The sequence below is a fragment of the Urtica dioica genome, chromosome 4 (genome assembly GCF_054948205.1).
Source record: "Urtica dioica subsp. dioica isolate 48M chromosome 4, U.dioica_male_clone48M_v1_H2, whole genome shotgun sequence".
In the NCBI taxonomy this organism is placed as follows: domain Eukaryota; kingdom Viridiplantae; phylum Streptophyta; class Magnoliopsida; order Rosales; family Urticaceae; genus Urtica; species Urtica dioica.
Window position 1 is genome coordinate 26,591,965 of NC_142759.1, and position 27,012 is coordinate 26,618,976.

Here is a 27,012-nt window from a genome sequence, read left to right on the forward strand (position 1 = left end):
ATCACACTCTTTGAATTGAGTGACCCGCTCAAATCACTTAACGTGATTAAGATAGTTGTTCAACTAATAGGTGAAACAACTTGCTGAGCAACTGATTATTTTTAGCCGGATTAAATTAAATAACTAATCAAGTAATCAAAGAGAAAGAAATAAAGGACACGAGAGATTTGGTAACCCTGTTCGGTGAAAATACACCTCCTCAGGGGGACTGATACGTCTTGTGGTGAAAAGCAATCCACTATCTCAATATTCAAGGGCACATGAATATTAAGTTTGACGACTCCCTCAGCAAATATCTCACATCTTTTACTTCTCCAATGGATGCAATCTAAGCTCCCCTTAGATCTGAGACTCCCTTTCACTTTCATCCAATCCCCTCTCGAAGATTGATAAGCACGTCAATGTGAAAAACACGCGCTTACAAACTTTGCACAACTAAACTGCTGCAAGCACCAAGAACCAGTTGTCGATGAAGATCTCCAAGACAGAAAGACTGATTCAAGGTGAATTTAACTAACAAAAAAAGTGAAATAATCTAATTCAACTCACAATGAGTTTTATTAGGATACCACAAAATCTCTCGCGCATCATTTATTCTCGAAAACCAAATATCCGAGTTTCAACAAATAATATCAAAACAAGAAACATGATATTTCTTGTTTTATTCGCGGAAGGAAAGTGACGTAAGTAACTGAGGTCTTGAACAACTTCTTGCAGCTTGTCTTGCACAACTTAAACGAAATTGTTTTGCCAAACTAAACCATGCCACATAAGAATCCAACAATAATAAACCAGAATTATCCGATAACTATATATCGGTTTTAAACTTATTGGTGAATAATAAATAAATATTGCACCCTGAAATGGTCGATGGTCAATAGATATTTCAAGCACAATTTTTTTGTATCAAATACATGTTTATTCATTATTAAGTGAAATGGTCTTCAATTTAAAAGCATTATGAAATGATTCAACGTTTGTGTAAGATTAAGTGAACACCATGTTGTGGCTGGACAGTTATGCGTCTGATCGGCGCGTGAGTGTAGGAAGAAGAGAGCTCGAATGTAAAGCATTGTAAGATCAATGCCAAGGTCAGTTTCACTTCAATCATCGCAAAGTTTTGTCCTATGCAAATTCGAGGCCCCCAAGAGAAGGGAAAGAATGAGAGCTTGCCCTTTGTTGCCTCCAAAACTCCTCCGCTGAATCTCTTGGGATTGAACTCCTTTGCATCGTTTCCCCAAAGCTCGGTATCGCAGTGAATGCTAATTATGGGAATCGAGATAAGGATTCCCGCGGGCAAACACAATTTTCCAAGTTGAGTTTTGTTTTCAACGCTTCGGCGCATAATTGATGCTGGTGGGAATAATCTTAGAACTTCATTTAAAATCATGGTGACCTGCACTCATGAAATCATAATTTCAATGATAAACTTTTTCTAATATTTAACACCTAGAGAAAAAGTAAAAGGGAAAATGACATAAACATTCCTATTCTCAAGCAAAATACCGTAATTACAGCTTCTAATTTTTAGGTCAATCGCAAACATCACTTGAATTTTCACAATGATGTTAATTATTTTTTACTTCTTAGCGTAATTAGTTGTTAAAAAACTTTATATTACCATTAAAAAAGTTATAAGAACTAGTAATTATATACATATGTATATAATATATATATATATATATGTGTATATATATATACTAGGATGTAATACGTGCTTCGCACGTGGTGACTATAGATATGAGCTGGTAAATTTATTTTAAAATAATGTTATAGTTTCTTAATACATCTTGTTAAAGAGTTTTACGAATATTCTTCAAAGTAAAATTCAATTGAAAAATAATATGAAATTGTACTATACATGACCGTGCGAGTAAAATATTTCATAATAGAAATAGAAATAGATAAGAAAAAAAATTCAAATTAAGTAAGAGATAATAGGAATAGAAATGAATAAAACGCAAATCGGAAAAAAAAAAAATCTTGACTATTATTCTTCGTTTCTTGTTTTTTTTTAATCATGATTAACCTTCAGTTCCTTGTGATCTTGATTAATCTTATGTATTGATTAACCTTTATATCTTGATAGCGGTGATATCCTTGCTTATTTTTTTATGTAACACGTGTGTAGCACATGGTAACTATAGATATTAATTTGTAAATTAATATAAAAAACAATGTTATGGGGTTCTTAATATTTTTTGTTAAAGAGTTTTTTTAAGATTCATCAAGATAGATGTCAACTGAAAAACAAAATATGAAGTTAATATATCCTTGATTATGGAAGTAAAATATTTCAGAATAATAATAGAAAAGGAAAAACTCGAATCGAAAAGGAAAACTTGATTATGAATCTCCGTCCCTAGAGTTTTCGATCTTGGTCTATTTTTTTTTTTAGCAAAGCCATATGAGCTTGACGGCCTCCACCATGCTGCTACACCAAAATGGTGCGAGAGCATGCTAAAACCTAATTGACAAATTAATGTCCAATTCTCAATGTCATTTTTGAAGGAATAGATCGTTTATAACATTTAACATCAATTTGAATGAAACAAAAGTAATGAAATTACAAAGAGGAGATCAAAAGAATTTCAAGCAAAAAGACTTCAATCCGTCATCACCACATTCGTTAAAAAAAAACACAAACAAGTTACTTAAACACACTTAAATAATTTTTTTTTTTTATCAACTTCTATTACTTGGGCAAATTTGGCAGAATATCACAGTACAACCAAGGAGGAGTATATTCAATCCAGGTTACAAGAGAATTTAGCAAGCTTGTTAGCAGGTACATGACACCTTCGGGGAATAAATACGAAGCTTAACTCGTCAAAATAGTGGCGAAGGCTCTTGACTTCGTCAACCAGTATCCCCAATTCAGTAATCGGAGATTGTGGTTGTCTGCAACTTCCTTGTCAAATTGCCAGCTTTAAGTTTTGATGTACCTTTGCAAAGAAAATAGCTTATAATTCAAATTCACAGAGAAGTGTAACAACTAAAATTGATTTAAAGGCAATAACAGAGTTTAGGGCCAACGAAGCCAAAATTGAGAAAGGTAGTGATTAGTTTCGAAACCAACTGCTCACCAGTCTTTAGGGCCAACGAAGTTGTAGAGGTCTTCCGATATCTTCTCTGGGCTTTAATAGAGGCAATAAGAGAATCAGCATTGGCCCCTAAACCTTTTCGTCCCACCAGTTTTACTCCAATTTTTTCAGTGAGGAAGTTCAATCTCATCTCATCGCCCCCTCTAACTTCTCTAAACTCTAGGGCTTGCTGCCTCGACAACAAAGTGTAAACGTGTAGCTGTTGTTGCTGGTTGAAATGGGACTGAAGCTGCTGAAAAAGCAACTTGTTTGAATGTTGTTGGTCCGGATTCGAACCTTCGAGAGAGACACGAAACAAGGCTTTCTTACCTTGATACGCGATGAACTCTGGCGTGGTTACTCTTCTTCTCTGTTTAACCCCCTCACTCTCTTCTCGGCCGGTTCTCTTCTTTCTACTTTGTTGCTCTTCCTAGCGTTTTTTTTTCTACAATGGTCTCTGGAAAGAAGCGATTCAAAAAAAAAAACGAGATTGAAACAATTCCATAAACAAAATCGCAGCAAGAAGAGATGGCGTATTTTTTCTTTCTTTTCTTATTCAACAATGATCTCTGGAAAGAAGCGATTCCAGAAAAAAGAAAAGAGAATATCGCAGATTGAATTGCCAAACAGAAAAATCCCAAACCAGAGTCATTTGTCAAAATCGCGTCTTTGTATTTAACATAAACGACCAGCCCAAATCAAAGTACTCTTAAAAAAAAAAAAAAAAACGATTTCTGCAAAGCTTACCGATGCCTTTGCGAAGTTAAAAGCAGAACACGGATTTCAATCTAGAGTAGTGCAGCGAGTCCGCGATAGCCGATGTGCGATAATCGGAAAAACTCTCAGACACGGTAATGAGGAAAATGGGATGGGGCGCAACTTTTTTCTTTCTTCTTTTCTTTTCCGCTTGTCTGCGTTTTTTTTTATTTGGTTTCTATTTGGGATACGGAGAAAAAAAGACGACATTTCAACCAAGAAGAAATCGCTTCAGAGGTGGTAACTCCTCGTTCGCCTGTAAATTATTCAAAGCAGTTAAGCCAAAATAAAAATAAAAATAAAAAAAAAACGCCGTTACTGAGCGTACAAAATACAAAACAACAAAGAAAAAAAATAAAGCTTACGTGTCTTATTATAATTGGATATAAACCTTATGAACAGTGATTTCGGATTCTGACTTATAATATTTTATGTAGATATATATATAAGTTTCATTGAAAGATACGAAATTCATAAATTCATGTGAAGTTTTCAATTCTGTACATGGAAATTTCAAGACAGTTAAATACCATCTTCAAAAACCTCAAAACTTTTTTTTTCTTTCTGTATAATAATCAGTATAAGAAGAAGATTAAGGCGTGCACATCATAGCCCCAATTTTTTGCTAGCTATCTCTCTGACTTTCTATTTTTTTTTTTTTTTTCTATTTCACCACTAAGTGCCTAGTTCTACCTACCCAAAAATGTGACCAACAAATTTTGTGGAAACAATCAGTTTTTCTAGTCTTCTTTTATATTATATATTTAGCTCCCAGGGAAAAACAGGTGAATTGCGTCGTCCAAGAGGATAGCGTCGTCTTCGTTCCAACCATTCATCCAAACCCACACTTCCACTTTGTGTTCCCTCGTCTCAAAGCCCTTCTTCAGAGTTGTCATCTTGAACGGACCCGCTCTGTGACCACGAGCCGTACGGCAATACCATGAACACGCATTCACGTCCACATCGGACCAATGACCCGAACGCTCACCGTTCCAAGTCATCCCCGCGATTTCCTTCAACGCAGACCCTTTGCCTTGGTTTCTCGAGTCCCTCGTGTCTCTCAAACCTGAAACAACAGTCAAAACCATCTCCAATGATGTTGTTTTTACAATGTTATGAACTCTCAAGTTTGAAACACAATATATAGTTACCAATGTCCTTCTTCACTGGAGTCTCGAGCTCTGGCTCGCTGTCGCTCAACTCTATCACCTCGACCTTTGTAGTGCTTTCGTATTCCAACACTATCACCGAGCTACTGCTCTGTTGAACCTCTGGTGAAATCGAGAAATTGTCTTTTGGAGAATCGTTGCCGACTTCCAGTTCGAGAACTTGACGTTCTTGAGGCGGCTTTTCATTAGTCGAAGTTACAGATTGATTGCTTCGATCCTTTGTTCCTGAGATGAATTAGAATCTGAGAACCCTCGGGAAGTAAAAGAAGCATGACATGGATAATCTGAAAGAATGGCATCACAAATGGCTTGTACACAAATTTATTACAAAAAAAAAAAAAAAAAAACATATATCAGTGTAACTGATGTAGGATACAAAAAATATATATATATTGAAAGTTTGAACTCACCGCTGTCTATTTGATCATCTTTGCGACCATTATCACCGACTTCTGGTTTAAGAGCACGCCATTCTTGAGGCGGCTTTTCGTTTGCTGATGTTACACATTTCAGAGCATGACATTCTTCTGTGTCTGAGGTATGTTAGAGCTGTATTAGATTTTGTAGGACATAACTGGTGTGGGATAGGAAATAAAGAAATATTAAGAATTTGTAACTATACCCTGAGAGAAACACGTTTTCTAATATAGTATTAGAGAATCCGTTTGAAATGGTATGAATATATTGGTTCAAAAATCGCAAGCATGCTCTCAAAATCAATCAGTGGTAATTAAGGATAATAATAATCATATAAGAAACATTTACCAGATTGGTAGGAAAAATTTCCACTACCATAATCACTGCTAACTGGCGTTTCAGGCGAGTAATTAAGTCCATTTATGTGATCATCTTCAGATTCCTGAACGACAAGAGGTTCCGCGATAATTTCTGGAAGCTCATTTAATAATCTCTGTCGCTCTGATTCTTCGCCGAGAAGCTGAATTCTATCTACGTAGTCGCTCAATGTATATTTCGGGTTAAGGTGTCTCACACACAAAAAAAAAAGTTTTGTGGAATGTTATATAATTAGTACTTAAGAAAAGGATATTCTCTTCGCCATCCCTTTTCATTGGCCTGATCGATTCGCCTCTGTAGGAATTCCATCTCTTTTGGAATCCACTGAACAAGATTCAGTTTGAACTATTAAGTTTTCATAAAGCATTTTTGTATATAAACTATTTGTGTTACAACATCACTGATCTATATATCGCCTATGTATATTCAGAATTATGTGTATTTAAATCAATGGATTGTGTGTGTGTGTGTGTGTTTGAGAGAGAGAGAGAGAGAGGTTACATGATTTATCATATCCTTATGCAGACTTCTCGCCTTGTGCTCAAGCTCGACCTATAATTAAGGAGTAGAATCCATTGTTTAATAAACCAGATTGCTATAAATGAAATATATTTACACACAAACACGCTTACAACTGTGGGCTTTTTGAGTAGTCCGCCTTTTATTCTGTCACGCAAATCTTCACACTCTTCCTGCATTAATTTTCATTTGATTTTAATACACTTTCGTAGCTCAAACTATGTCCTTAAACATCACTATTGATCTAACCTCGGTGAAATTGTCATTCGAGAGCTTAGAGACTGAGAAGTCTTCAGGGCAATCAGAGAATTGCAATAGAATCTGGCCACTATTTGATGCATTTACACCTGTTTGTGAACCATAAAATTTCCTTAATCCAAGTCCAGTAAATAATAACAATATCAATATGAAATCAACCAAACATACCTTTGACTTGCAACAGTTGGTGAGAATTCTTCTGCAGATAATCATTGGGATTGCATTTCACTCTCACAAAGCTTCCCACGACTTTCTCGAAGAACTCTTCCGGTTTCTTCAACAATTCCTCCAATAAACTCCTCTTCAAGTACACGAGTTTGATATTCGCGCTATTCACCATCGCGTAACAGCTCTTTTGAACATCTCGATTCACTTTCGTCTTTCGAGTTTTCCAAGGTGAGCCCCGCGATTTCTGCACGTTAATCAAATCCACGTTTGCACGAATCTTCAGATTTCAATTTATTGAGCACAACAAAAAATGAAAAGAGAAAAAAACCAAACATGAATATGCAGTATCTCGCCGGAGAGGGAGGTCGGAGGTTTGAATTCTACAAAAACCAAAATTCAGAAATACCCAAAAAAAAACCTTGATTAGGTGAGAGAGACTGAGAGACAGGGGATATAGAAAACAAAACGAATTCGAAGAGATGAAGTGGAGGGACCTGAACTGGAGGTCGGGAGTGGCGTGGTAAAAACTTAAGGCTTCAACATGGTGTAGAGACGAGTCCACCATCGCAGAAGTCGGTCGGCGATCGGGCCAGCGAGATCAAGCAAAAATTATTTGGGTCTAGACTTGGACTGAATACGTAGAAGATAAGATGAGAGAGAGAAGCATAAGATATAAAAGAACAGAATTTGAAAGGACATGCATAATGGAATGGACGCCGGTTTTCTTTTATCGAATGGATGCCATTTTTATGAAGACGAAGTGACGTCATTTTATTGAGCGTACACAAAAGAAAAGAAGAAGAAAAAAAGCTTACGTGTCATATAATAATTGGTTAAAAACCTTATGAACAGTGATTTCGGATTCTCACTTATAATATTTTATATAGATATGTGTATATATATATATATATATATGTGTATTAGGTAAACGCAAACCTCAACATCTAAAAGAATGACATTAAATAAAAGGCATGATTGTAGAATTTTGCTTAAATACAATGATTTCTATTATTTTCCTCAATTTAACCTAAGCTAAATCCTATTGAACAAGTATTAATGGAAATCAACCGATTTGTAAAATAGCAATGGTTTTTATGAAATTAGTAAAGTAATTAAAATGTACAAAATGTGCAAGTACTGGATATCAAATAATATTGTTTTTGACTTGTGAACAGTGTTTTATTGCTAATGTAAATTATCGATATCTTTATATTAGAGTGTATAACATTGAGTACGTAACTTTGATTATTCTGCTACAAACTTAAAGCTTTGGTTATTTTAGTAATCAATTAACTTTATATGGATATATATATATATATATATATTTTTTTTTTTTTTTACTTTTTCTATGTCTATTAATTAGTAAAAATAATGTTTTAACGGAATTATATACTCTATAACTATCCATATCAACTTTCTGGCAAAGGTAAAACAATTACCACTTTGAGATGTACTAAGCCATCAAAATCCGCTTTGTTGTTTCCGAAGACTTTGAGAACTTCTTCCCTTGCGCGATGTTGCCAATCCGGATGATGACTCAGCATAACCATTGTCCAAGTAAGCAAACTCGAGGAGGTCTCTTGACCAGCAAAGTAAAACAACTTGCATTCTCCGATCACATCTTGTATACTCATCCCAACAGTCTTCTTGTTTCCTTGTTCCTTCATCACCTTCATGTTTGAGTCCATGAGAACGCTTAACAAGTCGTCGTTTGGTGCTTCGCCAAGTTTCATCGCCTTTTCTCTATCACGGATCATGGCCTTAAACAAACCATGCATTTCATTTTTTACTTGTTTCAATTTGTTGTTCGACTTGGTTGGGACGAATCTACATTAATAGAGAAAAAAAAATACCCAACTTAGTCAGATCGATTATTGAATGGAATAAATAGTTTATAAATTTGTGAAGTAATAGCAATGACTAAAATTTTGACCTCCATCCGGGAATGTATCCGATAGCTAAAGATTTAAGAACTAGTTCGGAGAGCTCGGCGAAGAGTAGGAAAATTCTTCTACCATTTTCATAACTTTGTCCAAAAGCCGTTCGAGAAATCACATCGGTGGTCATACTTTGAATGTGAGGCCAAACATCCACCTCGCAGCTTCCTTTTCCATCTTTCACCAAATTTTCCCATTTGTTTAGCATCTCAGAGGTACTTGCATGAAAAGCCGGAAGCATGCCCTGTGATCAAGCTCACCCAAAATTAATTAGCCATGCAATGCAAATTAACTTCAAAAAAATTACATATGCAAAATTATGTATACCACTATTGTGCAAAAACATTATTTTTTCCCCTCTTAATTTTTTTTCTTTGCCTTTCAAGTTGGTTAAGGATTATAAACAAATATATGAAAAAGTTAAATAAATTTACTTACTTTCTACTTTGTTGGAAATTAGTAATTTTACGGTATAACTAGCAGAAACGTGTGCAAACTCATCACTTTTAGGGCCCTGATTTTTATTCTAATATGTTTAAATTACTGTGTGTGAAGATTATTCCAGAATTTCCATTTGTAAAGATTTAGTTAATAATTATGGTAACAAATTTGATGAAGAAATGGATAAGCAGAGTTATAAATAAGTAATAATATACCTTCAACTTGTCCATATGAAAGGCTGGATTAATAATTTTGCGACGCACAGCCCATTTTTCGCCATCAAGCCAGGCTACGCCGCTAAACAGATAACTAAGAAGTGCATTTTGCTTGGGCTTTGTAAAATTTCTGAATTTTGACAAAATTTCCTTGACATCATCTGGATTCGTAATAATCAATCCTGGTATTGGACCTTCCCACGTAAAAGAATATTCACCTGAATTTTCATCAAGCACATGAAATATGTTCAGTTAAAGCAAAAAAGTGAAGTTAAACAAGAAAAGATGGCAGTATAAGGCCATAGGGAAAATCCGTCAAGTGTAATAACAGTTTGACAAAATTATTATAGAACAAATTATTTGAAATAACTTAATGCTACTTTAAATTAAAAATGATAATTTAATTATTCAAATATAAAAAATATAGCCTAATTCTTGCCTTGTTCTCATGTACTATGGTGTGTGTGTATATATATATATATATATATATATATATATATATATATCATCTTAATTAAATTATATTCTTAAATATTAGACCATTTAGACTAAAAATCTAATATAAAAATTCTAAATATACCACAGGCCTAACTATCCCATTATTAAATTCCAAAGATAAATAAAACACACTTTAAAAAATAAATTATAACTTATAATGAAATAAATTACATGATACTTGCCAATTGCATTTTAGTAAAGATATGTTAATAATTGGAAATTAGTTATTTTGATGACGGAACAAATAAAGCGAATTATTTTGTACCAATTATACCTCTTATTAAATTAGTTATTTAAATTGATTTTGAAATAAAAAAGAGGCAATTAGACAAGTAGTCCAATAGTTCACCCTTCTTTTAAAAAGTAGTCAAAAAAATTTAATTAAAAAAAATAGCCCACCAGGTCTCCAGTAAAGTAATTAACTAAAGATTAACTATTTTTTTCAATAAAATGAAACTTTGGCTAAAATTTGTAAATGAGCTAGGAAAATGGTTAGTAGCAACAAATTCTTGATAAAAAAAAATCATAATTAATATTCAAATTCCTCTACTTTGGATCTAGATTCTTCGTAATTCAAAATCAACAGAAAGAAATAAAAAAGAAAAAGTGACAAAATTGAACTTAATGAGAGAGAGAGAGGGAGAGAGAGAGAGAGAGAGAGAGAGAGAAGAGAATATATAATCGGAGGAAAATCGGCTGGAAAAAAGGCCGAAGAAGACCGTCGGAGCTCATTCTAAGTAGGTCTAAAGCTTTTTCTTCTTTCTCTTATTCGAATATGAAGATTTAAGATTCTAGGGTGCGAGTTTATTATTTAGGGTTTGTTGGTTCTTGAGAATTCCAATGAGGTTTCTTTGCGGTGATCAACTTCGCCTTAAGGCAAAGGTTAAATCTCAAATTTTTCCTATGTCCAAAATTTGTAAGAGATTTAGGAATCATGGATTTGAATTATGAATTGATGAAATTGAATGTGAATTTGTCTTTGGGTTATGGGTTTTTTTTTTTGTTTTTTGTTTTTTTTTTCCTTTCTAAACGCATATAGTTAATAACTCGCAATACTTGTCAATAATATTTTTGGGTTTGAGCTTCTAAATATTTTTTTAATCGAGTATAATTAATAACCTATAATAGTTATTCATAAATTTTTGTGTTTAGCAGTTATATTTTTGTATTCTAGTTTTTTTTTCTTTTCTAAAACGTTTATAATTAAGAGATTTGTAACTAATTAGGCCATTTTAAATATGTGATTTTGGATCTAACCTATGTTTGACAATTTTTAGGGATATAGCCAAATGACTTATGTGACAATAATTAAGGTCTGATTTGCTCTTATTTATTAACAAATTCGTCACTTTCTCTCTCTTATTTTTTTTTCAAATAATTTTTTTGTATCAAAACTTCAAAAAATCGTATCTTTCTCATACGAACTCGAAATTGAGTGATTTCAGATCCTACAAATTCGTGGCGTCGAGATCTTAAAAAATAGACCCATTGTGTTTGATGCAAAATTATATTTATGTCGATAATTTCAAAATTTTTTAGTTATTTCCATATTTAAGGTAGTAACGTGATTTTTCTACATCTATGTTATTAAACATGATTTTTCATCAAACAAAATGGATTTATTTATGAAGATCTCGACGTCACAAATCCGTAGGATTTGGAATCACTCAATTTCGAGTTCATATGAGATAAATATGGTTTTTTGAAGTTTTTATGTAAAAAAAGTGTAGGAAAAAAGTAGAAGAGAGAAAATAACGAATTTGTTAATAAATAAGGGCAAATCAGACCTTAATTATTGTCATATAAACCTGTTGGCTATTTTCTTAAAAATTGTGAAACGTAGGCTAAAAACAAATTTCATCGTTTCATTTTGGTTATTTTGCTACAGTGCCCTATAATTAATAACTAGTAATAATTATTAATTAATTGTTTTTAATTTAACTGCCGTTGTTTCAGTGATGTAAAGTTCATGATAGAGAGAATTCAAGAACAAGAGCTTTTATGCTTTTATATTTTGGGTATGTAGTATAATATATATTGCATAATATATTTGGTGATTGTATTAATTTCTATTGATTACTCTTAATTTTCAAGTTGTGTTTAGCCGATAATAACAATCATAAACTTTTATAAAAACGTTGCATGTATGTAAGGTTTTCGATTTGGTAATCTCTCAACTTTTTAACGTATTCAATAAAAAGTGAGTGCAATAATCTCATAAACTATAAATAATCATAAAAGACTAATTATTATAAACTCAGAGCTGTTATAAGTTACTATTAATCATTTTAAACAATTATAAAAGATTGTTATTAACTATTATTAACAGATACATGAAGAGAGAAAATGAGAAAAAATAGATTTATTATAAACTATAAACTACTTCCATGCAATTCATATTTATTTATTTTTTAAAGTAAAATCCTTAAAGGGTATTTTTTATATTTTTTTTTGGGTCAGTTAAGAATTTGAGTGGTTAATCTCTAATCATATCAAACATTAGCCAAAATACAATTTTATCCTTTCAAGAAGACTATAGCTAGAGTGCCCAAACTATACATACATATATATATATACATATACATATACATATACATATATATATATATATATATATATATATATATATATTAATAATGCTTATAACTTCAAACAAATGGCTGGCCTAACTTCTAATTAATAATCTTTGCAAATATATATCTTTATTATTGTTATTTTTATTAACAATTATTAGATCGTCCAATATCTTATTTATAAGAGAAATTAAGAAAATTATCCTTTCAAGAAGACTATAGCTAGAGTGCCCAAACTATACATACATATATATATATACATATACATATACATATACATATATATATATACATATATATATATATATATATATTAATAATGCTTATAACTTCAAACAAATGGCTGGCCTAACTTCTAATTAATAATCTTTGCAAATATATATCTTTATTATTGTTATTTTTATTAACAATTATTAGATCGTCCAATATCTTATTTATAAGAGAAATTAAGAAAATAATCGATTTAAACTTGTGACATTGTTAAGTAGCCAACTTTTGGTAAATTTTATATAAATAGCCGTAAATAATAACGTGATCTAATATATGGAGTTGATTATTTATCTAAGATTTACGTTTATAAATATATAAAAATGATTATTTACTTAAGATTTAACAAACGTTTGCTGTTTAACAACCTCAAATGTTTATTCCTACCTAATGTACCCTGTTTGCACTTAATTTACACTATTTCGTTAAAAATATGATTACAAAACAACAAATTGGAAGATAAGAGAAACGTACCATATTTGTTGAGGGTGTGAATGACGAAAGGAAGGATACGAGATGAGATGTCGTGCGACTCTGAATCTGAGAGAGTGATCGGTTTAGAGTTTGCTTCTTTCGCCATTTCAGAGCTCTCTTTCAGGTCTCCTTTCAGAAACTTGTACCGGTTTCCATTCAGGCCTTGGCTTCTCAGGATTCTTTCCAGCCTTCTCGGCCTCAGCCAAACCAAGTTCACAAGTTTCCAAGCACAAGTCAGTATCGCCAACGCAATCAATATCACACATGTCGTAATTGTTGACCATTCCATGACTTTGCGGAGATTACTGAGAGAGAGTGAGAGAGATGAGTTTGTATGGGTTGTTTGTGTGTATTTATATATGCAGTGGCGCAAAAGGGATATGCATATTAGAAATGTGGTTACATTTCCTTGTGCCAAATAGAGTAGCGTTTCTTTTGTTTCCAGTCGCGAGTTAAATTGATACCTATCCATCCATTATGAAGTAAGGAAAGAGATAAATCACATACAATGTAATGACTACAGTTAGGAAAGTTTTAATTAATATTTTTAAAATAAAATTGGGAAAACAAACTTGCATTAATGAACCGAGATATTGTTTCAGAATGTTAAGAAAGAATATGCGGCTGAGGGACTTCCCGAATATCTGTCAAAATTATAGAAGCTGTGTGTATGTTTATCGTAAGCTTGCACAGCTTCCCATAAACTTGACGGAATCCTAAATTGCGTACATGAACCGGCATTTTTTGTCAAATTATTGCATTGTAGCGTCAATATATATATATATATATATATATACACACGTGTGTGTATGGAGTTTTTTTTTATTAACATTGTGTTAGCTGTATATAATACTGACGGAATCCTAAATTACACATCTGTTACGAAAACTTCTACAACGATACGGTTTCATTGTACAATTTTCAAATATTCCAAACTTTTTCTTCACGGTGATATATATTTCGCGCCGTAACGACATATTCTACAACGGATATTTTATCCGTTGTAGAAGTTTCTCGCCGCGGCTCAAAATATACATCGCCGCGGTGAGTTTTTTTCTTTTTTATGAATAAATCATCACCGCGGCGACGCATATTTTTCGCCGTAGTGAGTATTCTACAACAGATGTTTATTAATTCGTTGTAGAACTTTCTATACATCGCCGCGGCGACATCTTGGGTTAAACTATACATCGCCGTGGCGACATCCTGGGTTGAATCTCGTCGCGGCGACGTATATTTCGCGCCGCGGCGAGAAGGTCATACAACGGATCAAGATCCGTTGTAGGAAGTTTCAAAGATTTTTTTTTAAATTGCCGTGGCGACAGCTAAATCTCGCCGTGGCGGTATTAACATGCCGCGGCGAGAATCCTTCATTGCCGCGACGAGAATCTCTCATGCAAAAGTGGTTGGTCTCGGTATCTTTCTCGCCGCGGCGGGTTGAACTTGCCGTGGTGAGAAAACAACGTCGCCGCAACGAGATTATCATACAACAGATATAATAAGCATTGTAGAAAGTGTCGCCGCGGCGAAGAAGGAATTCTGCCATAGTGAAGTTCATTAAATGTCGTAATTCCATAACGCTTAGATTATCCGTTGTAGAAGGATTTTACTGCGGCGTAAAACACATGTTGCCGCGGCGAGGATTCTACAACGGATAGTCTAAGCATTGTCGGAAATCTAAAATTTGTGAAATTTTACAACACTTATAGTAAGCGTTATAGAAACACCAAGCCTCTACAACGCTTATCGAAAAACATTGTAAAAATACTCAGTTTCTACAACCTTAGCCATAAGCGTTGTACAAACACCCACTTTCTACAACACTTATTTTAAATGTTGTAGAATCCCCAGTTTCTACAACACTTAGCCGTAAACGTTGTAGAAAATGGGTTGTAGAATCCAACATTTGTAGTAGTGTTTGCTTACTTTGCCTGTGTGATTTGTGTCATGATATGATTGGTGTGTTTGTAATAACTGAGAAGGGTATATAAACTCTTAGCCAGCTCTATGAGAGCGCTTCTACTATTCTCTATAAGCTTCTTCATGGTATTAGAGCTATAGCTCTCTTCTCTTTCTCAAGTGGCAAACTCAAACTTGTCAATGTCTTCCAACAGCCGTTCATCGACGTTCACAGCCGCTCCTACCTTCTTCTCTCATCTAAATCCTTTGTCTCTTTGTGTCGATCGAAACAACTATGTGTTGTGGAGTTCTCAACTCCTTCCAACTATTAGAACGCACAGATTCAAATAGATCTTACTCAAAACTATCGCAATGCCGCCTCAATTCTTTGAATCTGCTACATATCTATATCATCTTGCTACACGCCATATCAATCCTGAATTTAAGAATTGGATCCACAATGACCAGTTTCTAATGTGCTGGTTTCTCGCCTCAACCTATGAGTCAACGTATGGTCATGTCAGTCAGTGCAGAAGCTCGGCGATAGTTTGGAAGGTGATTGAGAGACTGAACTCCACTCAGTCAAAGGCGAGGCTACTACAAATAACTACTTCTTCTGTAAACAAATAAGAAAGGATCCTCGATGAAAAAGGAATACATCCTCAAGATGAAGAACCTCACAGACATCCACAACATCTAGATCTATGATCACAGATGAAGAGCTGATTCTCTATATCTTTGGTGGTGTTCGCTAGGAATACGAGTTGGTTATGGTCAACCTCACTTCGCGACAAGGTGAATTGAATGTTTAAGAGATTTAATTCATGTTGCGGGCACAAGAAACGAGAATTGATGCTCAGAATTCTCATGGCCTATTTAGTTAGATGTCTGTCAATGCTGCCTATTATGGATCAAACCATAATAGATCTTATCAATAAAATCCTAATCACAGTTCAAATAGAGGTCGTGGTGATTAAAATCAAGGAAATTTGAGATGACGCAATGGTCGCAACTCGAATGGCGGTCACAATCGACCTCTATGCCAGCTCTGAAGGCACTCAGGTCATGTGGCTATTAAATGCTTCCACCACTTCGATGCTCAGTTTCAAGGCTTCGATAAGACATCGTAATCTCAAATGTATCAGAGTTAACTTTAGGAAGCGAGTCGCAGCAATCTAATTCATTTCAGTTCTACGATGAGCACAACTACGACCAATACTCAGTTACATAAGCCACAACAGAGTTGTCCTGGTTAAGTTGACTGAGCTTGGAGCATAGATTTCAGGTCCCACAGTCTTATGGTACAACAATGTAGGTACAACCGCACAACAAATTTGACCGTGCATGGTGGCTCAGGTGCGCCGTGAGAGACGGCTTAGGTGTGCCGTGTATGGCAGCTTTGGTTGCGTCTCAAAGGACGGCTTAGGGGAGCTATGATGATTTAGCTACGTCATAGAGGATGGCTTTGGTGCATCTTGAGGGATGGCTAGAGTGTGCCAAGTATGGCCGCTTGAATACGTCGTTAGTGACGGCTTATGGTGCACCGTTAGGGGCGGATTATGGTGCACCGTTAGGAAGGTAATCAATAAAGAAAGAAGATTGGTTCTTCTTTCTTTTATCACTTAGGAGCCATGCGAGATGAAAGTCTCATACACGGTTTTGAATGGGAGAAAGAAGTGAGGAATCCTCTTTTCGACTCTGACTCTCCCACTCCAGTTATTGCTTTTCAAGATATAGCCTTTTGGCATCAAACCATTTTGTAGCTTAAATCATTATTCCCAATCGTGTTCGAGTTAAGACTTAAGTGCTTGATCGAACATGTCTTTTGAAGACGTTCTTGGTGTTTTTGTTTCATTGAGCATGTTTTCTTGAGCATATCCTTTCATGTTGCCTATGCTATTCGCCCCCTGAGTTTTTTTTAGTTTACAAGAGTATTCTTGATTACTGAAAAAGTTTAATGAGGCGGAAGGAGAGATGGCTATTGATATATTGCCTCAAGTGTTCCGCATTCCAAGGGTGACAGATCGGGTCCAGTCCGCGTATTCGATGTAGTAGGTCTCGTCGTGAACCACTTGGCGGAACTAGTAGTGTCCTTACCAGTTTGGGTCAATGACACCGGCGCCTTGTATTTGAGTGTTTTCTTCTGATCACAAAGCTTTCAACGGCAAAGCTTCCCCTCTTAATTTTAGAGTTATAGTACTTTTTCGATTTTGTGCTTTTGCGCAACAAGGCAATGCATCAAACCTCTTTTCGTCGATAAAGTCTAACTCAGGTGCATGTGTTGGGTGATTATGCACCCAAAAATAATAACCGTGCTGAAAAGATAATTAATTACGCTATCTTAAACTAATCAATTTAATGGTTATTTAACAAGATCGAGTTAGTTTAATTAATTTAACCATGAGAGAATATAAGTTAAGCAACTAATATAAAGAGACGAGTTACTAGAAAACATACGTGTTTCTCCTTAAGCTTTCTGAATCGGGATCTCATACAGCTCCTCGTCTTCTTCTCGTCTCATCTCAGCCTCCTAGCATCGTCTTCTACGATCAAACCTTCGGGATGTCTCTGAAACTCTCGGGATCTCCTTCTTTACGCCTCGATGACACCTTAGTCTTCCGAAACATAATCTTATACTATGAAGTTTCAGATCTCACTCTTAGTTTCTAAGAATGGAATAATAAAATTCCGAGGGAGAGAGGAGAGCATCGTTGAACACAGAGAGGAAGTGGACGAATGTTTTCTTATGTTGAAGTGATTTTTGCCTTCTCATGAACCCCTATTTATAGTAGTAGAAGGAGATATTCCTGGAACCTTCCAAAATATATTATTCTCCTTTATTGCGTTTACACTATGTGTTCACATTAATGGATTAATCACAGCCCTTGGATATCATCTTACGAATCCTACTTTTCCTCTCATCCATCAGATCAATATCTAGGATACTTTATTTTCCGTTTAAATAGAGAATATTTATTCATGAGAGAATAAAGGAGAATATATTATCTCCTTTTAAATATTCTCTCTAAATATTTATGAGAGAGAATAAAGAACAATGGCTTATTTACTTAATTATTATTCTCTCTCATTTATTTAAATAACTAAAAAGAAAATATTGATAAATACCAATAAGCAAAATTCAACCATAGCACACACGGCAACAAAAAAAAAACGCAAACAGCATGTTCACACTATGACAAATTCTATTTTATCATAGTGCAAGGCCGAATTGCTTAAAACTCAATTAATTATTTATTTACTTAGTCCAACAATAAACAAATAACTAATTAAAACAATAAACAAATAACTAATTAATTGATTATTTACTTGATCTAACAATAAATAAACAATTCTACTATAAATAAATTAATTCAGAAAATATATGTTTTCTGAAGTTAATGTTGTCAATACTCATTACAGCTTGTGAGATTGTAATAATGAAATTCATTATTATTAGAGAGTTCTTATTCGTCTTTATCGAAGACGAATCGGGGACTATGGACCTAGCAATAGGAGCTTAACAAATGTGATGGAAAAGACGAAAATGTCCTTTCTCTTTTTGCATCGATTCGTCTAATCTTGGCCAAATACTCCACCATGTAAGCCAAGACTGAACCCTCCTTAATACTAAAATTATATTTACTCATCATGACGAGTGTCCACTGATCTAGTCAGTTCGTGATCAAGATCCTCCAAGTTCAACCCGTATCAAGAAAAGTCAATTATTCTGTTATACCTTTCTTGATACATTTATACCCTAAGCACCGTTGCTTCCCCTGTGACAGATTCTTCCGAGCGTTACTTACTTAAAAAATGCTAGCAATTTATCGATCTGGAATCAACTCTTAGGTGAGTGAACATTAACCATTTTTTAGGAAGGCTGGATTCTGTATCTGTCAACCACTTTCTTCTCAGATCATATTCCGAATTCCCAAGACATTAGTTTAATCAGCGTCTCAGTAGCCTTTAACGAATGAGTCAAAGAACTCGGCGATATGAACTAGAAGTCCATGACCACTTCAGAATTTAGATCAAGTCTCACTGTGACCATCATAAACGACCCCGGCTAGTGCGTCGTAACGGTACTTAAACAACACATCTACAACCAAAGGTTGTCCGAGTCTTATACTTACCAAAAGTATAGAATGCTCCCACGAAGTGATCAACCTTCACTCGTGTTCCACATATATGATTTTAGATACAGCTTTCCAGCCATGTATCAACCATCGACCATGTTTTAGCTTACCGCCCGGACTCAGGTGCTCATCACGTGATTCAATTTAATACGGAGGCTATGGAAATTAGTTGTTATTGATTTTGATTTCAGAACTCAACCCACTAATCATATGATGCTAATAAAGTAAACTTCTTATCCAATTCAGTAATCATTCATGTTTATTTATTATCTTCAAATGTGCAATATTCCTAACAATGTGGCCTTATTATTGTTTTCCTCGTTGAAAGTCTCAACTCAGAATGTGGGGATCTCAATTTTGATCGGCACCACAGCTTCGATCCCGTATGTGAGGGAGAAATGGGTTTCTCCAGTAAGCCAATGGTAGTTCTTCGACTCAGGCGCCTTTATTTTCTTCGAGCTTTCATTTAAGGTTTCTCTTTATCATCTTATTGACTGCTTTAACTTGGTATTTGGCCTGAGGGTGGCGTGGCGAGGAGAACTTCCTCTTGATTTTGGGTTGAGCGCAAATTTCTCGTACTCGCGCATTGTTGAATTACGCTATATTGTCGGTCACAATTTGGGCTAAAATCCCTTGGTGGAAATTATATTCTTCTAGTTAAATTTCATTGTGCTTGCTTTGGTGATCTTGGCTAGCGGCACGGCCTGCACTCACTTTGTGTCGATGGCGACGATGGTAGATTTGTATTGTCTTAACCCTCTCCAAAGTTTCCCAATGGTGTCCACGCCCCATTAGGCAAAGGACAATACTACTCAGCAGGGTAGGTGATTGTTTTGGAATATCGGAGAAGCGTTGACATTTGTCGCATATCTTTGCTCACTTCCAGGCGTTTATCTTTATAGTAGACCAGAAATAACCTTGTTTGGGGGCTTTCTGTGTAAATGAGAGTCTCGCAGAGTAGTTCTCGCAGATGCCTTCGTGGATTTCGCGGAGGACCTTGGTCGATTTGGCTCTATCGAGGCATCGGAGCAGCGGTGTTGAATAGTAACGCTTGTACGTTACATCATCTCTAAGCGTGTACTTGGATACTATGGCTCTCAATTTATCGGCTTCTTTGCAATCTTCGGGGAATATCCCTCTTTGCTGGAATTTCATTATTAGTCTCATCCAAGTAAGCTGAGGCATATCTTCGATGGACTGTCAAGATACTTATTTAGGTGATATACAGTCCCCAACCTTTCATCGTTGATGTCCGATCCGAGGCGAGCGAGAGTGTCAGCCTCATAGTTTTGTTCTTTCGGGGCCTGGAGGATCTAAAACCAAAAGAAGGCATCGAGTTTTGAATTCGTCTTTTCCAAGTTGGCGATCATATTAGTCTCCTTAGCCACGTAGTCGCCTTAAACTGGTTGACGATCAACCGCGAGTCGTAGTGTATTTTTGGCTTCGAGTTTTCGTGCCAACTCTAGCGCACTATGAGGGCTTCATATTCGGCCTAGTTGTTGGAGGCGTGGAATACGTAGTGGAGGGTGTACTATAAATTTTCCCATCGAGATTAGTTAATATGATACAGCCCCCCGAGAGTTGGATGCTCCGTCTATGTGCAATTCCCACGTCGGGGGTGTAGGAGAATTCTGCCATGAAGTTGGCTAGGGCTTGACCGTTGATGGCCGTCCTTGGGCGAAATTCGATCTCGAACTCTCTCAATTCTTGGAACCATATCGTCATGCGAGTCGAGGTTCCCTTTTGAAGAGCTTTCCGATCGGGTGCTCATTGCGGGCCACAACAAGGTGAACGTGGAAGTAATGGCACAATTTCTTGGCTGTGATGACAAGATCCAGAGATAGCTTTTCGATTTCAGTGTAGTGTATTTCTGCATCAAGTAAGGCATTGTAGACGTACTAGATCGGCCATCGGACTTTATCTTCTTCATGAATTAGAACGGTGCTAACTGTTCTTTTGGAGACAGCAAGGTAAATGTAAAGCATCTTGCCTTTTTTAGTTTAGAGAGGAATTGTGGTGATCCTAAGTAGGCCTTTATCTCTTGGAAGACTTTCTCAGAAATCTTCGGTTCACTCAAAGTCGTCCGCCTTCTTTAGAGCGTTGAAGAACGGTTGACACTTTTTGGTTCCTTTCACACGAAGCATGTCAGAGCAGCAATTCGGCAAGTTAATTTTTGAACCTCTTTGACTCGTCTTGGAGACTTCATATCAGGGAGTGCCCTGATTTTTTAGTGTTTTCTTCGATCTCCCGTCAGCAGGCGATGTAGCCGAGGAATTACCTCGAAAGCGCGTTTGTTGGAGTTGAGCTTCATTTTGTATTGACGGCGGATTATAAACATCTCCATTAGGTCGCGTACGTGGTTGGTTGCCTTGTAGGCACACTTCCATTTTTTTCGATTTGTTTGACAAATATCCGATTAACCAGTCGTTGATATGTAGCTATCACATTCTTTAAGGTCAAAGGCATGACCCTTTAATAGTAGAGACCTTGATCAACGATGAAGGTCGTGTTGATTTGATTGAGCTAATACATGCAAATTTAGTTGCAGCCCAAATATGTGTCCATGATGCTGAGTGGTTCATGGCCGACCGTGGCGTCGACCATTTGTTTGATGCGCGGGGGAGGTAAGCAGTCTTTAGGACAGGCTTTGTTAAGATCTTTGTAATTTATGCAAATGCGCCAATTCCGATTAGGCTTTTTCAATATTACGACGTTGGATACCCACTTGGGGTACTTAGCTTCTCGGATCAAATCTGTGGTAAGAAGTTTCTCAACCTCTTCATTTATGGCCAAGCGTTGTTCTGGGTTGAACGTTCGTCTAGCCTGCACTTTTTCGACGATGCTTTGGTCATCATTCAACCGGTGCACTATGACCTTAGGGTCGATTCCATGCATGTCGGCATGAGTCAATGCAAAGACATCCTTGAACTCCCAGAGGATGGCAGCGAGTTGAGTCTTGATTGCAAGTGGAAGTTGGGTCGCTTGAGTCTTAAGAACTATCACGTCATTATACGAGTCCACAATTCGCTTAGCCTCTTCGTTGGTGAAGTACATCCTTTTGTGAGGCATGGACGGAGGTTCTGCATATGTGAGTTTGATGTGTTCAACGGCTCCTTCTTGAGATGGGTCCTTAGGAATTTTTTCCTATGTCGGCCACATAGTATGGTGGTCACAACGTGAAGTTGCGGATTGATGGTAGCTGCGGCTGGGGTTTAGTTGGTAGTTGTGAATCTTCCTCTACATTGCTAGACTGTGGCTTCTTGAGGTAGGGCATGTAGTGCCGATCATATGAAACACAAACTCTTTGAGCTCACCCCGTTGGATCAATTTCTTGATTTGCCTTAGTTGAAAGCATTTAGAGGTCAGCTGACTGTTGCGATATTTTTATAACTAGCACGCAAGTGGACGTATCGAACAAGGAATAGTGTTACGTAAGTAACGAATATCGATCCCACAGAGACTAGTTACTCTAGCGACGTTAAACAACCTAAAGCAAATTGATTTCACTGTATTAAGGTGGGAGGTGCAAGAATTAACTATAATAAAAATAACTAAAAACAACGGAAATTTAACACGAAACTTCAAATAAGAGAAAATGGGGGTCACGACTTCACCGGAAAGCTAAGACTCGGGGGTTTCGGGTTCCAACAACTAGACCTACTCTATTCACGCTAATCTCATTCTCCCTAGAATATTACTAGCCTCTCTCGAGTGATCTAGCAACCTACGCAATTGACGGATTATATATCCTCTCGGCCTCTAATCCTATTAAAACAATCACGAGCAATAAACACGAGAATTCAAACGATTACATTAAGCTTAAGCCGTCTAGCAACCTAAGAACAAAACGAAGCATGGATTATGAGCATGAGTTTTCGCCCTCTCTCGAGTGATAGAAAACTCCTAAAAACAATCCTAAAGATGGCCAATCCAAAGAACGCATTAAGAACACATCCACACAAGCATGAATAATTGAGCAAATCACAGCATAATATCACCCTAACGAAACCCCCTAACCCAATTTAATCCGGCTACATCGCAACCCCGCTAGAAATCTAGCCTCTAACGGAATCCATAGTCAACAACATAACAATCAAAACAATAATCAACATAAACGTAATTAAGAAAAACACTATGAAATTCATGACAGGAAGAGTGAAACTATCAATTAATTGAGAAATAACAGTAATTGAGAGTAAGGGAAAGAAAGTAAAAACTATTAAAAACGGGAGTTCACGGTTGCTCGTTCGTCGGATCGTCGACTCAACTTCGCTCCCAAACAAAAGCTCTCAAAACAAAAGTGCAGCCAAAAGTAGTAAAAAAACTAAAACCAAACTAGAATGAGTTAATTAGGTTACAAAAGGTGTTTTTAGCCCTGAGTGTGTGTTTTTCGGAGTGATCTGAGCCTTCCAATTCAATCCAAGGGTCAAGAATCCTCAAAAATTGCTAATTTCCTATTCCAGGAATCCGAAGGCGCGCGGCGCGCGGTAGTCCCTGCGCGGCGCGCGGACTCAGCTCCAGGTTATGCGCGCTCCGCGCATAAGACTCTGTGCGATTTCACTGTTTGATTCCCAGTATGCGCGGCGCGCGACTAGAGGCCCGCGGCGCGCGGTCTCGGATCCTGTCTTCCCGCGGCGCGCGGTGGAGGGCGCGCGGCGCGCGTATTCGCCAAATTTCTTGCCCTTCTCAATTTTGACTCTGTTTTGACCATTTTCACTCCGAATCTCATCATCTTTCCACGAAATTGATCGTAGATGCTCTAATGCTCCTCTGAACCTGAAATTACTCAAAAACCTACTAAAAACCATTAAAATACTTGAGGACTCGTCGGTTTTCGGTTCGGGACATAGGAGTTTTACGCGTGATAAACGCACCTATCAAATCCCCCCAAACTTAAACCGTTACTTGTCCTCAAGTAACAAAAGAAACAAAAAGAAACATAAAATTACGCAAAAGAAGTTAACCCGACTAGAATTGGTAAGTTTCAATGCCTTGACTACACTGATCGACTCATGCTTGCCTCAACTTCTAACCTCTAGACTTACATTGACATAGACATCCGTGGTTTTAAACTCCAAGTCAACTACCAAGTTTAAAAGAATCCTTACGAATACGTGTTAGCCCTCACCGTTTGCAATGTTGTTTTATCTCAAGTAACTTTTGCTTCCCAAGTCTCGTGACCCTCCCAATCCTAAAATGCAACCACAAGAATCGTTTTATTTGTTTAGATAAAATCCTCGATTCGACACACCATACGCCGTCTCTTCCCCCTTGATCTCCACTAATGCACACACGTCCTTCCTGGCTTGTCAATAGGTCTTAGCGGCTTGTAATGTTCAGGCTTAGGTTCGGGTGGGAAAACGGATTTTTAGTGGTTTTGACATTACCCTTAGCGACTCCATTCTCACCAACACTTCCCCCTTTGTCTTCACTCCCTCACTTTTCTCCATGTTCTTGGCTTTGAAAATGCCTAACGAGAACATCATACCTCTTTAGCCTTTCTTCCTCAAATCCCCCCCAAACTTTGACTCGACCACGACCACACTCTTCAAAATAACATAGACCACCACGCCATAACAACAAATAACTCACATACGCACGTTGTTTTATTTTTATTTATTTATTTATTTTTTTCATTTTTTTTTCTTCTTTTTTATTTTATTTTTTTTTTCGAGATAAATCACCGGCGTGGTGTCTAAAACGGCAACCTAACAAACGCAAGGAGTGGGGTCGTAGCATATATCACACAAGGATCACAGAAAATTCACTCAAAGATATCACTCAGGAGTCGCTAAACTTAATGTGGGTTCTTTGTGGGATTTCAAACTTATTGGCTCGGCTTTTTTCTGACTAAGTATCGAGAGAGGATAAGATGTTCGGCTTTTTGTGAGTGGGTTCTACTTGATACTTGTTTCCGGGTCGGCTTTTTGGCTCGAAGGGTTATTCCTAATGCCTATATCACTCTCACCAGATCAGTATGCGCTCAATTTCGCCTCGACTAGGGGTCCGAAAAGGTTCTTAGTGTGTTCTGTGGTCATTTCTTAGGACTAGTTAGGCGACTACTCAAGTTCAGCTAAGCATTGAGACAAACATTATTCGGGTTTAGGCCATACACAGACTCAATCAAATTCTTTTTCACTTGGTAATTCACAGATCTATTCTAATGCCTAAAGCTCAAGACTATCCATATCCTCGGCAAACATTTAACGAGTCAATCAAAGCAGTCAAAACACCAATTTCTACCAATTATCCTAAAAAAAAATGAAAACCAAAAATTTATCTACTAGTATACAGAGAAAAGCACCCCCGCAAAACAAACAAACCCCCCCAAACTCAAAACCTACATTGTCCTCAATGTATCGATGCAAAAACAAGGGTGGAGGGACGTACCTTTGCGGGGGTGGTCGAGCGCCCCTACTCGTCGCGGCCATGGTCATCGTCCCCGTCGGGATCGCGGGGGGCGTAGAGGTTGGGCTCCCACGGAGGATATGCCGGGTATGGTGCCATGAGGTGCTGTGGGTATGCCGGGTAGATCGGGGCGTCATGATGTGCTCCGGCTTGAGAGACGGAGAAGCTTTGCTGCGACGTCCACGTGTTGTAGATGTTTTGGTGGAACTCGTCTCTGTCGCGCTGCCGTTGGCCGAAGTCGGTGAGGAAGCTCCCCATGGCGTTATAGCGCTGGCCCAGTGTGTCGATGCTCCGGTCGATTCGACCCAAGTGGTGGTCGAACCGGTTCATCATGGCTAACACTTCGTTATAGCCGGAGGTGGGTGCGTCGTTGAAACCGGTGGCAGGCGCGTCGTTGGTCTCGACCGGGGGTGGAACGTCATCGGGGGCGTCTAAGATGGGGGCTCCCGGGATGCCTTGGTACTGCTCGGGAATGTCGATGAACCCGCGCCCGTCCGGATGTGCGGCCCCGTGCTTCCACTGCTTTAGGCTCATGATCTTTCGGTCGTCGATTGGGTCCCCCAATTTTTCTCGCGTCTTGGAGGCCGGGATTCGCAGTCCCTCGTTGAGGTAGAGCTGTGTGATGAGCCCCCCATTGCCGAGCGTGACATCGGTGTCACGATTTGCACAGAAAACGAATCTCTCTTTCAAGATTTTCCCGATGTTGACGCCTCTCCCGGTGACGATGCACACCAATAAAGCCAGGCGTTGGAGATCCACTGTGTGCTCCCGCAAGTTAGGAAGGATCGTGGCGCAGATGAAGTGCTGCCACGCCTTTGCGTAACGGTTCAAGCTCGATATCGGGAGGTGGCTCGGAACGACCTGGCCATGCACCACTTTCGTCTTGTAGGTGGCTCCGGGGTGGGCGAGGATGCGAATCCACTCCTCCCATTGAGGATACAGGCACATGTCGGCGTAGTCATCATTCTCGGGTTCTGGAATCCCGAGATAGTCGTTGAGCGCCGGTGCGGAGATGTTGACGACCACATTGCGCACCTTGACAAAGTTTCCCTCCGTGACGGAGAGATTGGCGTAGAACTCGCGCACCAACTTCGGTGATGCCGGCGTCTCGATGTTGCATAGTTTCTCCCAGTGTAAACCCCGGATTTGTGCCAGCATATTCCCGCACAGTTGATTTGGTGCAAGTACCCGCTCAGCGATGAGTCCCTTCTTTGATATGGCGTCCCAAACCTCACCGACACCCTCCAATAGCATCGATGGCCGAGGCAACGACGCTCCCGATCGTCGGACACGTTTGGGGTTGACTCTCGATGTCGACGCTCGTTGCATCTGCAAAACACGACGGAAAATGAGTCGATGATATTATGATGAACGCCCATTACCCTTTTTTATCCCCAAACATGTTCACAATTAGCC

General features: G+C 37.6%; 2 protein-coding genes across 4 annotated transcripts; both read right to left on the reverse strand.

Annotated features, from left to right (window-relative positions):
• Window positions 1-970: 970 nt before the first annotated feature.
• LOC149401420 (cytochrome P450 CYP72A219-like) lies at window positions 971-13,442 on the reverse strand. The gene is made up of 5 exons (XM_089611898.1): window positions 13,154-13,442; window positions 9,342-9,559; window positions 8,682-8,929; window positions 8,188-8,575; window positions 971-1,396 (listed from the first exon to the last, which is right to left on the reverse strand). Exons 1-5 carry the CDS (start codon window positions 13,440-13,442, stop codon window positions 971-973), a joined length of 1,569 nt encoding a protein of 522 aa, XP_089468024.1.
• LOC149401421 (uncharacterized) lies at window positions 3,462-7,498 on the reverse strand. Of its 3 annotated transcripts, XM_089611899.1 has the most exons (13): window positions 7,243-7,498; window positions 7,082-7,128; window positions 6,749-6,992; window positions 6,572-6,669; window positions 6,436-6,495; window positions 6,305-6,355; window positions 6,055-6,127; window positions 5,774-5,971; window positions 5,419-5,541; window positions 4,991-5,233; window positions 4,205-4,905; window positions 3,831-4,095; window positions 3,462-3,540 (listed from the first exon to the last, which is right to left on the reverse strand). In XM_089611899.1, the coding sequence occupies exons 3-11, from the start codon at window positions 6,918-6,920 to the stop codon at window positions 4,604-4,606; spliced, it is 1,320 nt and encodes a 439-aa protein (XP_089468025.1). In that variant the 5' UTR covers window positions 6,921-6,992; window positions 7,082-7,128; window positions 7,243-7,498; the 3' UTR covers window positions 3,462-3,540; window positions 3,831-4,095; window positions 4,205-4,603. The 3 variants fall into 3 exon arrangements, with proteins under 3 accessions (XP_089468025.1, XP_089468027.1, XP_089468026.1); XM_089611901.1 differs by having other exon boundaries at window positions 4,537-4,905; window positions 6,749-7,128; XM_089611900.1 differs by lacking the exon at window positions 7,243-7,498 and having other exon boundaries at window positions 7,082-7,179.
• Window positions 13,443-27,012: the final 13,570 nt, after the last annotated feature.

Excerpts from the sequence above, each read along its gene's own strand:
- LOC149401421 (XM_089611899.1), bottom strand. The coding sequence starts at position 6,920 with ATGGTGAATAGCGCGAATATCAAACTCGTGTACTTGAAGAGGAGTTTA. Across the intron at positions 6,670-6,748 it reads CCAACTGTTGCAAGTCAAAG|GTGTAAATGCATCAAATAGT; the intron begins GTATGTTTGGTT and ends GTTCACAAACAG. Across the intron at positions 5,972-6,054 it reads AAAGGGATGGCGAAGAGAAT|TGAGCGACTACGTAGATAGA; the intron begins ATCCTTTTCTTA and ends CGAAATATACAT.
- LOC149401420 (XM_089611898.1), bottom strand. The coding sequence starts at position 13,442 with ATGGAATGGTCAACAATTACGACATGTGTGATATTGATTGCGTTGGCG. Across the intron at positions 9,560-13,153 it reads TCACACCCTCAACAAATATG|GTGAATATTCTTTTACGTGG; the intron begins GTACGTTTCTCT and ends ATGAAAATTCAG. Across the intron at positions 1,397-8,187 it reads GCTTAGTACATCTCAAAGTG|GTCACCATGATTTTAAATGA; the intron begins GTAATTGTTTTA and ends TCATGAGTGCAG.